The sequence below is a fragment of the Perca flavescens genome, chromosome 2 (genome assembly GCF_004354835.1).
Source record: "Perca flavescens isolate YP-PL-M2 chromosome 2, PFLA_1.0, whole genome shotgun sequence".
Classification (NCBI taxonomy): domain Eukaryota; kingdom Metazoa; phylum Chordata; class Actinopteri; order Perciformes; family Percidae; genus Perca; species Perca flavescens.
Window position 1 is genome coordinate 34,739,771 of NC_041332.1, and position 15,969 is coordinate 34,755,739.

Consider the following 15,969-nt stretch of genomic DNA (forward strand, 5'->3'; position numbering starts at 1 on the left):
TGAGCCTTCTCTGCTCTGAGGTCCCGACCAGAGTGTGTGTGGGGGTTATCATCCGCCTCTTTTTGCACCGTCACCCGCAAACTGTCCCATACCTGCTCATGTTACTGAGGAGATATTTCAAATCTAAAGCAGTGGTGGAATGTAACTAAGTACATTTACTCAAGTACTGTACTTAAGTACAAATATAAGGTTCTTGCACTTTACTTGAGTCTTTTCTTTTCATGCCACTGTCTACTTCTGCTCCACTACATTTTTGATTTGATTTATTTAGCATATGTAAAAAAAAACTACAGTGTTACATTATACGACAAAATAAGGAAAAAAAAAAAGGCATGCAAAGGAAATACAGAAAACCCTCATGGGGCTTGGCATGTTGGGTTCACAAAAATAATTCAACGAAAGGTAGCATATAGAAAATAAAAACATAAAAAATATAGTCTATAAAAAAGGGACAGAAAAAAGTAACAATTAAATGAAGAGAGAGGAAAGGTCATAAAAAAAAACATGAAGAAAAAAAAAGAGAAATATTGTACTTTTTTTTACTCCACATTAATCTGACAGCTTTGCACACAAAACACATTTAGTTTTTAAAATACAATGTATAATTATAAGATAAACTACCCAACAATATAACGGCCTACAAGTCCAGCTGTAATGACTAGACCATTAATCACTTGACTTAATTGACTGACAGAACTGTTTGGACCATTTCCAGTTTCTAAAATGGGACTTTAAGTAGGCTACATTTGAGGTACTGATGATACTTATATACTTTTACTTCAGTAATATTTTCAATGCGGGACCTTTACTTGTAACAGAGTATTTTTACAGTGTGGTAGGCTATTAGTACTTTTACTTAAGTAAAGGATCTGAATACTTCTTCCACCCCTGCTCTAAAGTTGCAAAATATATGTGGAGCAAGAATCAAAGCACTACTGTGTAAGGTCACTAGATGGCGATGCAAACACAGCCGTGTGATGGGAGAGGCTTTTGTGGCTGTTTGAACCATTTCAATAAGTGGTGAGCTCTGTGTGAAAGGGTCAGGTATAGCCTATTATATAGTCTACAGTTTTATCGATTCAAAAATGATGATTAGAACTCCATGGCAACGGTCGGTTATACTTAGCGACGGCCAGTTATACAGAAATAACAGACCGAAGAATGCTATGACAAATCAGAATCAAGTATTAAACAAGGCTGTGGCCAGGTTGGCTCAGTGGGTAGAGCAGGCGCACATATATTGAGAGGTTTGTGCCTCGACGCAGAGGTCCAGGGCTGTCAAAAATGAAAGGGGGAAAAAGCCACACAAAAAATCTTTAAAAAAAAAATAAAGTATTCAAGGCTGTTAGAATGTAGCGCGAGCGGGTCATTATTGCGAATTGAACTTCTTCAGGCTGATACAAGAGCCCTCCTGGGTTTCTAATTTGCTCCCTTACATCATGTTTCAGGGTGGTTTACCTGTTCTAGCAGGGAACTGTTGAACTACTTTTTTGAGAATAGGTTATGTCATACAGTCATGTGAAAAAATTAGGACACCCATGCTAAAGTTGACTAAAAAGAGCAATAAAAAAAATCATCTTTTGGAAATAAAAAAATATTTATCATAAATAAATAAATGTTCTTCCTTAAAATGCAGGGTGCATAAGTCAGTACACCCCTATGTTAAATTCCCATAAAGGCAGGCAGATTTTTATTTTTAAAGGCCAGTTATTTCATGGATCCAGGATACTATGCATCCTGATAAAGTTCCCTTGGCCTTTGGAATTAAAATAGCCCCCCACCACATCATCACATACCCTTCACCATACTCCTCCCCCAATCATCACATTCCCTTCACCATACCTAGAGATTGGCATGGTTTTATGTCGGTTATCCTTATAGCTGGTTTGATTTGCATTGAGAAATGATTTTATGGAAAGTACCCCATGCCAATCTCTAGGTATGGATGGATCCATAAAATAACTGGCCTTTAAAAATAAAAATCTGCCTGCCTCTATGGGAATTTAACATAGGGGTGTACTGACTTATGCCCCCTGTATTTTAAGCTAGAACATTTATTTATTTACAATACATTATTCATTCACAAAGAAAACTGGTGTCCTTAAAGATTGGATTTTTCCTAATTTCTTTAATTAAGGCATGAAGATCAATTTCCAAAAGATGATTTTTGTATTCCTCTTTTTAGTCAACTTTAGCATGGGTGTCCTAATTTTTTCACATGACTGTATTTACAAATGAAGGATAATAGGTAGGAATAGGCGGTCAACGATACAATATATGCTATATCAAATGTGACATCCATCCATCCATCCATCCATCCATCAATCTATCGTTGCACTGGGATTTATAACCTGGAGGTAACAGGGTAAAACAGTGGCCCATAGAATATGATATATCTCATGTATCAGTCCGCCAATTTGCTTTATCCCATTCATAATGGCTGATATTGTTTGTGGTAATTATTTTCTTTGCACCGTTAGCTTGCTGTTATAATGGCCACATTTCCGGACATTTCAACGATCATTAAGATTTGATCTCATTTCAAAGATATCAACTCATTTATTTTTAATAATGTTCTTGTTACTGTGTTAAATAACTTCCCTGCCTAATTATCACCCTACAATGTTGTTTATGTTTTATTTATTCCTATGATGGATTTGGAGCACGAGGAAGACGTCATGTGCGTCATTGTTTCCGTTTCCGCTTATGCTGCCCCCTCCTCCTTGTGCATTGCGCATATGTCTCCAGTAGCGTGCGCACTTTATTGATAATATTTCGTTGATTAATTCCTCGGGGACAGAAAGCTTTTGTTCCCTCAATGTGATTATCTGACACGCCATGAACTCACGATGCAGCGCACGACGCATGCGTGCTGTGTAGCAGCAGTAGGCTATGCGCCTCATAATCAGAGATGATAGAAAAGTTGAGATGTAACTTTGTGTTATTTTCCGTGTTCGCTTAAATATAGATTATGTATTATATTAAGTAGAAAGAATATAGCAACTTTAAGTTATTCGGCCTTCATTTTGTTCGACTACAATTGCTAAACAGTATAGTTTCTGTATTGTGTCTGTGCCTGATATAATTCATTAACACATAAAGGCTTATCTGTAAAGCATATGTCATTAGCAGCGGCACTGGCCATGTTAAGTCCTAAATACATTTGAGAAGGTAAGTGCACTTGGCCATTGTACCACTGGTGGAAGTAACTAAGTACATTTACTTAAAGATCCCCTCCACTCAAAAATTTGCGTTTTCCCCTGTTGGTGAAGTGAATCATCTTGGCATTGAAATACTCTCTGATGAAGCTAAAGTAGCGAGGTAGCTCATTGGCTCAACGTCACATCGCAGTCTTCTTGTTCGGAGCTCGTTCGTTCTACATCTGGATGTTTAGGTCTGAAGTTCTCTTGGTGTCCGTGAATATGCGTGTCGCGGGGAAAAGTTCGCGTGTGTCTCGTCCCCACCCGTTGTTGTTTACATAGCTCTGCTGTTTACTCATTTCCGCTCGTTAGCATCACCCGTCGCATCCGTCTAGCAGCGATGTACAAGGAGGGGGAAGAGGTGCACGACGACTGCGGCTCCCGGGAGGAGTGGACGCTGCTGTTCTGGACCTCTCTGGCCGTCGTGGTCCCGGTCATCATCACGCTGTGGTGCAGCGCCCAGCGCTCCAAGCGGAAAACACACATGAAGGATTTCTTTCGCAAAAGCAAGCACGGCTGGCACTACACAGACCTGTTCAACAAGCCCACCTACTGCTGCGTGTGTAACCAGCACATCCTCCAAGGGGCTTTCTGCGACTGCTGCGGCGTGTGCGCCGACGAGCAGTGCCTGCGCCGGGCCGACCGCAGCCTGCAGTGCAAGGAGATCATGGCCCCCTGTAGCCCCGACGGAGCCATGGAGCATCGCTGGGTCCGCGGAAATGTCCCCCTCGCCAGCTACTGCGCAGTGTGCAAACAGCAGTGTGGGACCCAGCCGAAGCTCTGCGACTTCAGGTGTGTGTGTGTGTGTGTGTGTGTGTGTGTGTGTGTGTGTGTCTCGTTGGGTCCACAAACCGGGAATACAGTATACTTGTGGGGTCCGGACAGCTTTGTGGGGCCAAAATGCTGGACCCCACAACATTAAAGGGCAGTTTGAGGGTTAAGACTTGGGTTTTAGGAATAGAATTAGGTTATGGTGAGGGTAAGGGTTAAGGTTAGGCATTTAGTTGTGATGGTTAAGGTTAGGGTAAGGGGCTAGGGAATGCATTATGTCAATGACGGGTCCCCACAAAGATAGTGAGACGCACTATGTGTGTGTGTGTGTGTGTGTCAGTCATAGTCTGTCGAATAGATGATTACCTACACACTAAAAGGTTGTCATACCATAATGGGGTGCACCAACATGTCATTTTAATCTGTCTTTAATTTCCTCTAATGGACTGCTGCTGCTCTCTGGCATTGCTAGGGCATGAGCTGGCATAATCTCACATTGTCAGATAAATGACTCTGCTAATCCTAATGCCAGTTTCAGAGGTCAGAGACAGACCAGCACCCCTGCAGCTAGTGAACATTCAGGGATTTTCTTCCTTCAGCAGGAACTGCTTTTGTGTGAATTTCCTTGTCATTCTAAACGGCTTGTGTCCCTTTTACCTTCAGGTGTGTGTGGTGTCAGACCACAGTGCACGATGACTGCATGGACAGCCTGACGGATGCAGACCAGTGTGAGCTTGGCGAGTTCCACAACCTCATCATCCCTCCTCACTACCTCTACCGTGTCAACAAGCTCCGCCGCAGGCAACCGGAAGAGTACAGCAAGGTGCTGCACATACAGTCTGCTCATACTGTAGTGTCCTGTTTTTTGTTGTTGTTTTTTTTAAACTGTGTGTGTGTTTGTTTGTTTGTTTGTTTGTTTGTAGCTGGCATCTTCCTGTGGCAGTGGCTGGACTCCAGTGTTAGTCTTGGCTAACACGCGTAGCGGTAACAACATGGGGAAGGCTCTGCTGGGAGAATTTCGCACCGTTCTGAATCCTGTGCAGGTTAGGCTGAAGCTTCTCACTCAGTTAGCCTAAATCATCCTTTAGCTCTTTTTTTTTATTTATTAAAGCCTGGGGATGAGTCAAGATTAAAAGGGCCCGTATTATGCTCATTTTCTGGTTCATACTTGTGTTTTGGGGTTTCTACTAGAACATGTTTACATGCTTAAATGTTTAAAATAAATCTCAGTTTTGGCGCCTGTCTCTTTAAGCTCTCCCCCTCTCCCCCTCTCCCTCTGAAAAAGCCTCCTGTTCTCTGCTCTGATTGCTCAGTGTTTCCGGGTCTTCCGCATCTGTGCTCTCTGAGTCTCTGCACTGTCATTGCAGCCGGGTAATGACTGTAACAGCACTGTAGCGGCACTTTCTACCTATGTATAGTATCGTTGTGACATCACAATCGTAGTTGTAACAGTATTTTTATATAGCACCTCAACCTGCTTTATAATAAACAAACTAGATGGAATTCTCACTTTTTACATTATGGGACCTTTTCAATTTCTGCACAAAACATGACTCCCACCCGTCTTCTCTCCCCCCTCTCCTTCAGGTGTTTGACCTGTCTGAGCTGACTCCCTCCAAAGCCCTCCAGCTGTGCACCCTGCTGCCCCCCGGCAGTGTCCGGGTGCTGGTGTGTGGGGGTGACGGCACAGTGGGCTGGGTGCTGGATGCCATCGATACTATGAAGCTGAAGGTCAGATGGGACTGTCTCTGAGCAATGAGAATGATTTTATTTTATTTATTTTTTTATTACAATTTATTTCAAGTGCTGCAATTTCTTTATCCACCTGTGTGTACCACCTCTCGTCTGTGCCGAGTTAATAACATACCTGCTGCTCTTCTACTCTCCTGTGTCAGGGCCAGGACCAGTTCATGCCAAGGGTGACCATCCTGCCTCTTGGGACAGGAAATGACCTGTCCAACACTTTAGGCTGGGGTGCTGGCTATGCTGGGGAGATCCCTGTGGAACAGGTTCTCCGTAACATCCTTGATGCCGAGGTGGTCAAAATGGACAGGTGGGCCAGTCTTTGATTTGGGATAGAGCTGCAAAGATGAATCAATTAACCGATTAGTTGTCAACTACTACATTAATTGCCAACTATTTAGTAATCGATTTAATCGGTTTTATGTAAAAAAATAAATAAAAAAAAAGGTAAAAGAAATCCTTTCCAGCATCTTAACCCTTGTGTTGTCTTCCATTTGACCGTGCGCTTGTTGTCCTCACGGGTCAAAAAATGAATGAAAATCAACCCTTTCTCTGACGTTTTGGTCTCTTTTTTTCGACAGTGTTTTAGGTGCTTTTTTTTTTTTTTTTCAACATTTAGTGCTTCTTTTCATTACCATCTATATCCACCACTAACACCAACTTACTACTAGTTATACACTTAGTTTTGAAATTCATGGTCAATAAACCTCATTTATAGGAAATTATACCTAATCATTGAGTTAAAAAAGCAAAACGTTCAGTGAGGATACTGTTAAAACCATTTAAAAAAAAAACTAAATCAAATGCTACAAAATTGAATAAAACACCCCAAATGCAATGAAAGTATAGATCTGATCTTTTGTTGTACTTGCGAAGCGCGCTGTATAAACTGTCGTACACTTACAAAGTTCTCAGTGCCTCGGTTGTAGGGACCCTCATTATGCTACTGTGGAAGTCTGGTGCTATTTTGAGCCTTGGTAGTGGTATAAAATAGCATTTTACCATGTGCCCCGAAAGCTAGCGTTAGCAGCTAACCACCGGTTTTGCGGTAGCTTGTTTAAAGCACAATCGATTAAACATGTCCCAGAGAACGTTCGACTCGGTACACATATGTTATTAACCCCTAGGTTCATTTTGCGCCGGAATTGTCCTTTTTAAAAGTCTTAAAGTTGAAGGAACTTGCTTGTTTAGCTCATTTTTGAAACTGAGGTCATGTTCTCTCCATTTCTTCCTGGGAAATCGAGATTTTGACGGACTAGTGGGAAGTAATTTTAGACCCAATATATTCAAATTTGACTACCTTTTGAGGCAACAATACATAATTAAAGGATTCAGTATTTCTCCACCAGAATTGTTTTCATGTCTGTCTGTATTTCTAAAATCCTAGCTATCTCCCTGTCTTGTCTTGTCTGTTCTGCTTATTTCTTGCGTACTCCTTTTCAGATGGAAGGTGCAGGTGGCTTCAAAAGGCCTCTACTTTCGTAAACCAAAGGTGAGTTTGACCTTTTTGTTTTGAATTCTTCAGTCCTCTCTTTACCTGCGGATGTGTTAGGATTCAGGCTCACTAGTCTCGCATTGCCAGACCTTCCTCCACAGCGCTGCGGAGGAGGGTCTGGCTAGTCCACACAGCATTCCAGGATGGGAGAAAAACGTGCTCTGGTTTATTGGCATTTCTTTAAACCAATCACAATCGTCTTGGGCGGCGCTAAGCACCGGGCGGAGTCACGGTGCCTCTGCTAAATAGTCTCGGAAGGAAGGAACTTGTTTTGGAGGAACATATGTACGTTCAAAAGTAGTTTTAGTCATGCAGCAGAAAATTCTGATTGTACAGATAGTCTAGCTAGCTGCCTGGATTTACTCTGCAGAGATTTGAGGAGCAGTTAACCATAGTCCTCACAAATCCACCAGAGGTTAGAACGCCAACACAAAGAAAGAGGAAGGGGACGGACATCCGGCCGAAAAAAGAGTGACGGCGGAATGTCTGGCGGCAACGAAGCAATCCCGGAAGTGGAACATCGTGGATATAGACTACAGGCCCACTGAAACTCAGCAGTACATAATACATACATATATTCATATCCTGCACGTCCTCCTCAGGTTCTGTCCATGAACAACTACTTCTCTGTTGGGCCTGATGCTCTGATGGCGCTCAACTTCCACGCACACCGTGAGAAAACACCCTCCTTCTTCTCCAGCCGCATCATCAACAAGGTCAGAGATGGCATAATTAACGTGCAGAGACGTTTACTGAATTAGAATTAGCTTATCAATACAAAGGCATTACCTCCGAATAGGCTGGCTTCCTCTTTGTCCGAAGCATCAGAGAAATAATGTGCCTTATATTAATGCTTCCTTCTCTGTTTGTTTGTTTCCCCAGACTGTATATTTCCTGTATGGCACCAAAGATTGTTTAGTGCAGGAATGTAAGGATCTGGATAAGAGGATTGAGGTACAGTAGCTGTGTGCGTGTGTGCGTGTGATGAAGCTTCATGTTGATTCTTTGTTCACCTTTGTACTTCATTGAGAGGATTGAACCGAATTGGCCCACGTTTTTCTCTGTTTGGAACATTCCTTGCTAAAAATCACGGACTTGTGGCCTAAATTATTCATCAAGAGGCTCTCTGCCTCCTACCAAGCTGTCACTATAAATGTGACTTTCTTCTTGTTTGTTTCGCATGCTAACAACAGTAATGAAAATGGCCCAATAGTGTTAGGGAGTTTTCATATTCCGTCATACTCCGCCTTCCTTGTGACAAAAAAAAAACCTTTTGTGGTTGATGAAAAAAATTATCCACTTCTGGATTTTACTTTTCTGGAATGGACATTCACCAATTAACCCTCAACCTTTTTATGTGGTTAATTTGTTCATCCTGTCTCCTTAATGTTGTTGACATAAAGACTGGAAGCAGAGGAGGGACAGTTAGCCTAGCTCTCACTGAACTACATCTACCAGTCCCCATAAAACCACAGTTTGTCACTTTTTATGTTCCTGTTTAGTCAAGAACACTCCTGTCAGATTTATTGCAACCCATGGAAATACAGTTACGCTCGGCGCTGATGGCTCCGCTCTTTACGATGCTCCCTGGATTAGCCAGGCAGCATGCTGAGCTGAAACAGCTGAAGCGCGATGCCGAAACCCCCAATGGGTATGCAAGAGTGGGACTAAAGCAAGACACTGATAACCATTTTAACCTTTGAGTCATGTTAGTACTCTGAACTAGGAAGGTGGAGGCAAAGCTTTGACAACAGCAGCAGCGCTGAGAGAGGCCTTAGGCTGGCAGGGATCAGTGAGTCCTATTTACATGGACCGCCTCAATGTGAGAGTGTGTGTGTGTGGGTCTGATAGAAATGATAATTCAATCAGCGGCTGTATGGCTTCCGTGTCCTGCATGAACTAACTGTGTGTGTCTGTGTGTGTCTGTGTGTGCGTGTGTGTCTGTGCAGTTGGAGTTGGATGGCGAGAGGGTGGCGCTGCCCAGTCTGGAGGGCATCATAGTTTGTAACATTGGCTACTGGGGCGGAGGCTGCAGACTCTGGGAGGGAATGGGGGATGAACCCTGCCCCCCCACACGGTAAGACTTGCTAGGGCTGAACAATGTGGTTTTAAACATTTTTTTTTTTTAAATAAATTGTCATCACAATGTCAACTTGCGCGACAAACGTATGAGGGATTTTTTGAGTTACACAAAGGGGAGTATCAGTAGGAAACTGCACTTTAAAATTATTATTTTTTATTGTATTTATGCCTTTTGTGTTCAGTTTAAATATTCTCAATAAAAAAAAAAGTAACGTAATAATTTACTTTCAGTTTTTTTCTTTAATTCAACAAGCAATTTGTTTTGTGGCAGTGTACTGAAAGCAGCAGGAAGGCAAAACGTAAATATTTGTTTATGTATCGGGTTGTGTTTGGAGACCTACTAGCCATTGGGTTAGGGTTAGATCTGTTCCTACTCCTCTACCCCTATCTGAAAACTTCAGCTGAATCTGCACTTTATCCGTCCCTCCCACAATCCCATACAGGAGATGCGCCATCTCCCAAAACGGGCCTCCCCTCTGCCCCACACTTGGCCTGCCTTGGGATTCTGACATCAAAGCTGTGTGCTTCAGCAGGGTTTCCGCGGGGTCTAAAAAGTCTACAAAAGTCCATTTTAGGCCTTTTTAAAAAGTCTTAAAGGTGCTCTAAGCGATGTTGGGTGATGTCACTTCTTGTTGACGTTTGAAGTATATTCAAACAAAACGGAGGCTAGCTCGCCCCTCCCTCCTCCTCATCCCGTCCCCTCCCCCTCCTTTCCGTGCATCCGCGCACTAACCGCCCCAACCCCTACCCCCAAATCCTTCTTGTCGGTTATTTGCTGGAACGCTAACGTTTGTTATGTTTGGTGGTGCAGGATGGCACAGTTTGTTTTTGTTGGCCTTTTGTGGAACCTGAGCTGTCTACAGAGACTGCGTTTTTTTACAGTGTGTTCATCGGACCGGCAGCTAGCAGATAGTGAGGAAATGTTTTTTACAGTGTGTTCAGGGGACCGGCAGCTAGCAGATAGTGAGGAGATGTTTTTTACAGTGTGCAGGGGACCGGCAGCTAGCAGATAGTGAGGAGATGTTTTTTACAGTGTGTTCAGGGGACAGGCAGCTAGCAGATAGTGAGGAGATGTTTGCTGTATGTGACAAAAACATGTTGTAGCCTAAAAAACGCGTGACATCACTTAGAGCACCTTTAACCCTTGTGTTGTCCACGGGTCAAATTTGACCCATTCTCAAAACGTCTATAAGAGAAATATGGGCTTCTTTTCCACCAAATTACCCAAAACGTTAAGTACAGTTGGAAGTACTTTGTCACTACGGTCATTGAATTTTGGGTATTCAATACCATTTCAAATGGTATTTCAAATATACTTTGAAAAAAACTAAACTAAACTTTGAGATTATCCATCAACATAGGTTCCTCTAATATTAGTCAAAATAATTCAGCATTTCAAAATAAGGTATAATTTCCTATAAATGAAATGTATTGACCATGTATTAAAAAACATAAGTGTAAAACTAGTGGTAATAAGTTGGTGTTACTGAACAATAGCGTCGAAAACGTCGGGGGAAAAAAACGTAAAAAAGTGTTAATTTTGACCCAGAAGGACAACAAGTGCATGGTCAACCGGAAGACTACACAAGGGTTAAATTCACCGAAGTAGTGTGTTCTAGGTATGTGTGTGTGTGTGTGTGTGTGTGTGTGTGTGTGTGTGTGTGTGTGTGTGTGTGTGTGTCTGTGTCTGTGTCTATCTATCTATCTATCTATATATATATAAAATCTATATTATATATAATTTTAAACAGGTCTTAATTTTTCTACAGCCATGTAATGCTACCTTTAATGCTCATCGAAAGAAAAAAAATATTTTCTTTTTTTAATTCTGTGTTGTAGTTCTTTCTTTCGCTCGTCCAAATATAACGCTTTAAATGTACATCTCATTATTACTCTGTGTCGCTTTTATTCAGTTTGAATACATTTATTTACTTTGCAAGTACTTTTGTGACTCTGCATTTCGTTGTACTTTTATGTTGTAACATAGGTCTTAAATTTCATTCATAAAGCTCTTAAATTTGACTTGGTGAAACCTGTAAAAACCCTGTTCAGAGAGAGAAATGCAAAGACTCCCTTTTATCATAAACCATAAAAGCCATATAGCTGGCAATGTAAAGTCCTAGAGATTAGGTTTAAAATCACACAGCCTATATTGTCATAAAGTTCCACAGTTTTTATTCCGGATTTTCTCACAACGTCCGCAAGTATAATATCGTTATTGCGATATTCAACAACGTTCTCACGTGTCGCGCAGCCCTGCTGTGAGCCTCAGTTCATAACTCACCAAAAATGTCAAATGCCCATCAAAAGTGAGCCAAATTCATCTCTGGTTATTGTTTATGCTGTGGTGTCCTTACTGAAGTGTTTATAGCAAGTGCTCCGGGAAACCGTGGCAACTAACGGTGAATTCCCGTCTCCCGCTGCAGGTTGGATGATGGTCTGCTGGAGGTGGTGGGCGTGTTCGGTTCCTTCCACTGTGCTCAGATCCAGGTCAAGCTGGCCAATCCTGTACGGCTGGGACAGGCCCACACTGTCAGGGTGAGGCCAACACACACACACACACACACACACACACACACACACACACACACACACACACACACACACACACACACACACACACACACACACACACACACACACACACACACACACACACACACACACACACACACACACGATTTCAACATTTGGGGAAGGCACATTGTAACCGGGGCTCTGAGGGTCCTCCCCTTAGCATATGTTGAGCGTCAAACACTTGATTTCCTGCATTCTGGTGAATTTTTATGCAACAATTTATGGTGCAAATGTCATAATTCATGTAAAGGAAATGATTATTCTCCTGTAATGTTCTAAGCTACATAGAAGACATGAAATCACATCTTTAGTTTTCCCGCTCCTGTTGTGTTCTTTAACTCCCCACCCAATGTAGCACAAGTAACGTTAGACACAGTTCTTGTTTTCTGTACGTTTTGAGTCCCGTGAGTGGTTCTTTTTACCTTTTTTGAGGGGGACAAATCTACCTCTTCTAAATATTATGAGGGACAAATCCCCTGCATCTCCCCCTGAAATCTACACACACACACACACACACACACACACACACACACACACACACACACACACACGGTCCTGCAACAGTGCTTCTGGTTTACCTCAATAAGAAGATATGGAGGAACACAATAAGGGATAGGGCTGGGCATTATATCGATATTATATCGATATATGTGGCTAGATATCGTCTTAAATTTTGGATGTGGTAATATCCTGATATGACATAAGTGTTGTCTTTTCCTGGTTTTAAAGGCTGCATTACAGTAGAGTGTGATTTTTCTGAACACACCAGACTGTTCTAGCTGTTCTATTTGCCTTTACCCACACAGTTATTATATCAACATAACTGATGATTATTTATCAGAAATCTCATTGTGTAAATATTTTGTGAAAGCACCAATAGTCAACCCTACAATATCGCCGCAGTATCGATATTGAGGTATTTGGTCAAAAATATCGGGATATTTTCTCCATATGGCCCAGCTCTAATAAAGTAGTCAAATTAGTTTTCACTGCCATTTGTCTCGTCCCACTACTTGAGAATCTAATTTGAAACTAATCTGATTTAGCTTTTGCTACTCTGCTCTTGCATGTGCTCATATCTTTAGTCTTGTTTCCTTATTCTGCTCTTTAACCCTTCAGAAACAATGGGTTTGTGTTGCCACTGCAGCCTGACTGTGACTATGACAACAATAGGGGAAAAATAATTTGAATATTATTTGAATACCATACATAGTTATGTACAAGGTTATTAAAAACATTGCTGGTAACCAAGGGTGTAGGTTTGATGTTGCAGGTGGGGGAACACAAAGTGAAGGCTTAAAGCTATAGTGCGTAGTGTCTGTCTCCCCCATGAGGAATTCTGAGTAATGACAACAACACTGTCGGCGTGTCCCCCTGATACAAGCCTTCCGGGATTGCACACCGACCCCCCCGGACACCCCAATCTTCTGAACATAGTCGTACTGAGAAATCCAGAGAGAGTTGTGTGGAGCTGATATTCTTAATTAGCTTTGTAGCAACTCATCTGGCGATGGCTTGAATGGCAAAAAAGTTACGCACTAAAACTTTTTTTTTTTAAGATGATTTTTGGGGCATTCTAGGCCTTAATCTATATAGGACAGCCAAAGACATGAAAGGGGAGAGGGGGGGGGAACAACACGCAGCGGGGGGGCTGATGGGCGGACTCGAACCCGCGCCCGCTCCACCAGGTTAGCCACCCTGGCGCCCCGCACTAAAGCTTTAAGCAAAAAAAGAGAAGAAGAAAAAGATTTCTTGCATTTGTTGTTATATCAGATCAGCAAATAACACGTTTGGATGGAATTGGTCTCTAAGCCTTCCATAATGATGGCAGTTAAAAGAATTCAAATTGCTGAGTTAGTTTCTGTGTTACTAATGGCCTAACCCAGGGGGCTGCAGCCTGCGGGCTAACCCCGCTCCAGTGGCTCCCTGTGGATTTGAAAAAAATTATATGGAAATGAATTGCGCTTATTTTTAAACATTTCAGTTTTCATTTATCATTGATGTAGGCTTAAAGTGATTCTTACTATTTTCCTATATTATATAAATATAATATTAATATACATATTTATTTATTTATGAATAATATTTCCTATTCTTTCTTTCCTATTCCCTATTTACAAGTATCTGGCTGAAAGTGAGATAGATAGATAGATAGATAGATAGATAGATAGATAGGAACTGCTGCAGAAAGCAGAGCAAATGTAATTTTAAGAATGAGATCAGCTGGTCAAAAGGCCATAAAACTGGCCACAAACATCCCCATAATAATAAATGCTCATTTAGACATATTAATATTGATTGGCTAATTTAGACTTAATAGGCTGCTACCTTTTTTATTATGAGGCAGAAATAGGTTTTGCGGCTCCAGACAGATTTTCATTTTTTTATGGCCAAAAATGGCTCTTCTGAGAAAAAGGCCAGACAGCAATAGATGATAAACCAAATCACTGCGACGTCAGTTGATTTGAATTGCAGAAAGATGATATATGATATATTTGAATTGCAGAGAGATGTGACCACGGCAAACTTGTTTTTTTTTCCTGTGGTCATTTTCTGCAAATCCTAACGGAAACCAATCACCGATCCCTAACGGAAATGGCAGCCTTGCAGCTGAGCTGACCATTCTCTGTTTTAGACTATCTAAAGCAATTTGAAATATTACACAAGGAGGTAAATTCCGGTGGATAACCGCAACATGAAAAAGATGGCTGAACTCGGACGGGGTCGTAGCTACAGAACCGAAACAACAGTGAGCACCAGATATGGAGGTAACCGCCATTGCCGCCGTTATCGACAAGATAAGCGCTTATCTCCTGTTGAAGTTCTCTCTCCCTCCCCCAGCTGGTTCTCAAGAGCTCCAAGATGCCCATGCAGGTGGACGGGGAGCCGTGGGCCCAGGGTCCCTGCACCATCACCATCACCCATAAGACCCAGGCCCTCATGCTGTACCACAGCGCCGAGCAGACTGACGACGATGACGACGAGTCCAGCGCCTCGGAGACAGAGAGCCCCACCCCCCACGACTCGCCACGGCCCCCGGGGCCGGCCTCCGCTCGAGCATGACCCAGCCCAAACGCCATGTGATGTGGAGCTTCTCCCCCATCTTAGGTTCTGTATTGTTTTCTGCAGCCCAGTTTCTTAATCTTAATCCCTCCATTGCAATTGGCCCTTAAAACGTGATTTATGGTTCTGGAGAGGCTCCACGCAGAGCTCCGTAGCCTACGTAAGTGGCCTGATGTTTATACTTGTGCGTTGGTGTGTGCGTCGATCTCTTTAAGAAAATAGCAGGGCCGTGTGTGTGTGTGTGTGTGTGTGTGAGTGGGGAGTGTGTGGTAGAGTGAGTTAGAGAGTGACGGCGATTAGCTTCAGAGTGAGTAGTGACTCTAGAGTCCTAGTGAGAGAACCAAAGAGTCTCCCCTGTTCTTTCTGACCACGGTGGGAGATCTGGAGCAGGAGAAGTTAACCCTCTCCTCGATTTCAGAGAGAGAGACGTGCGTCGCTGCGACGTGTAGTTCGATTTTTCAAGAGGTGCACGTCAGGCTCCGGCGTAGGTTCGGCATCTCATAGATTTTACGCAGAAGCATAAGTCACGCTTTACTCTTTGAACACGTGTTATCCTCCAATCACGTTGATGAGAATAGGGGTTCTAACTTTCCTGTGTAATCCTTTCATACGTTTTCAGAGAGCTCATAGTATGTTGGAAAAGGTTAGTTTGGAAAGTGGCTGGTTTAATTTGATTTTTATTTTTTTTTTTTTTCTTTAATCTCCACACTCCTCGTTAGGGTTGGGCATCGAGAACCGATTCCTAATCGGAATCGTTTCAAAAATTACGATTCCATCGGAATAGTTTCTGTAGTGGAATCGTTTTGGAATCGTTTGGAGGATTTGGTTTCAAATCCGATCATCACTTCCCAATTTAACATGCGCAAGTTTTGGTTTCCATAGCGACCAGGTGCTTGTTGTGTTGCAGCCATGGAGCACAGTAAGCGGTGCTCTAGTGTGGCTTTATTTTACGTTGAAAAAACTGTAAAACGGCAAACCACCACTGAATCAAAATAAAACTTTCCTCTTATTTGTGAAAATAGGCATGTGACCCGTTTC

The 15,969-nt window shown here is 42.4% G+C and overlaps 1 protein-coding gene and 1 long non-coding RNA gene across 2 annotated transcripts; one reads left to right on the plus strand and one right to left on the minus strand.

The window, feature by feature from the left end:
- The first annotated feature begins 3,240 nt into the window (after positions 1–3,240).
- Positions 3,241–15,112, plus strand: dgke (diacylglycerol kinase, epsilon). Its single transcript, XM_028588107.1, has 11 exons — positions 3,241–3,992; positions 4,635–4,794; positions 4,895–5,014; positions 5,559–5,702; positions 5,867–6,024; positions 7,158–7,206; positions 7,812–7,925; positions 8,092–8,163; positions 9,159–9,286; positions 11,718–11,829; positions 14,710–15,112. Exons 1-11 carry the CDS (start codon positions 3,541–3,543, stop codon positions 14,929–14,931), a joined length of 1,731 nt encoding a protein of 576 aa, XP_028443908.1. The 5' UTR covers positions 3,241–3,540; the 3' UTR covers positions 14,932–15,112.
- On the minus strand, positions 5,410–11,834 carry LOC114561940 (uncharacterized). The gene is made up of 3 exons (XR_003693413.1): positions 11,649–11,834; positions 5,839–6,052; positions 5,410–5,719 (listed from the first exon to the last, which is right to left on the minus strand). It is a non-coding gene; the product is annotated as an uncharacterized LOC114561940 (long non-coding RNA).
- Positions 15,113–15,969: the final 857 nt, after the last annotated feature.

Excerpts from the sequence above, each read along its gene's own strand:
- dgke (XM_028588107.1), top strand. The coding sequence starts at position 3,541 with ATGTACAAGGAGGGGGAAGAGGTGCACGACGACTGCGGCTCCCGGGAG. Across the intron at positions 5,015-5,558 it reads CCGTTCTGAATCCTGTGCAG|GTGTTTGACCTGTCTGAGCT; the intron begins GTTAGGCTGAAG and ends CCTCTCCTTCAG. Across the intron at positions 7,926-8,091 it reads CCAGCCGCATCATCAACAAG|ACTGTATATTTCCTGTATGG; the intron begins GTCAGAGATGGC and ends TTGTTTCCCCAG.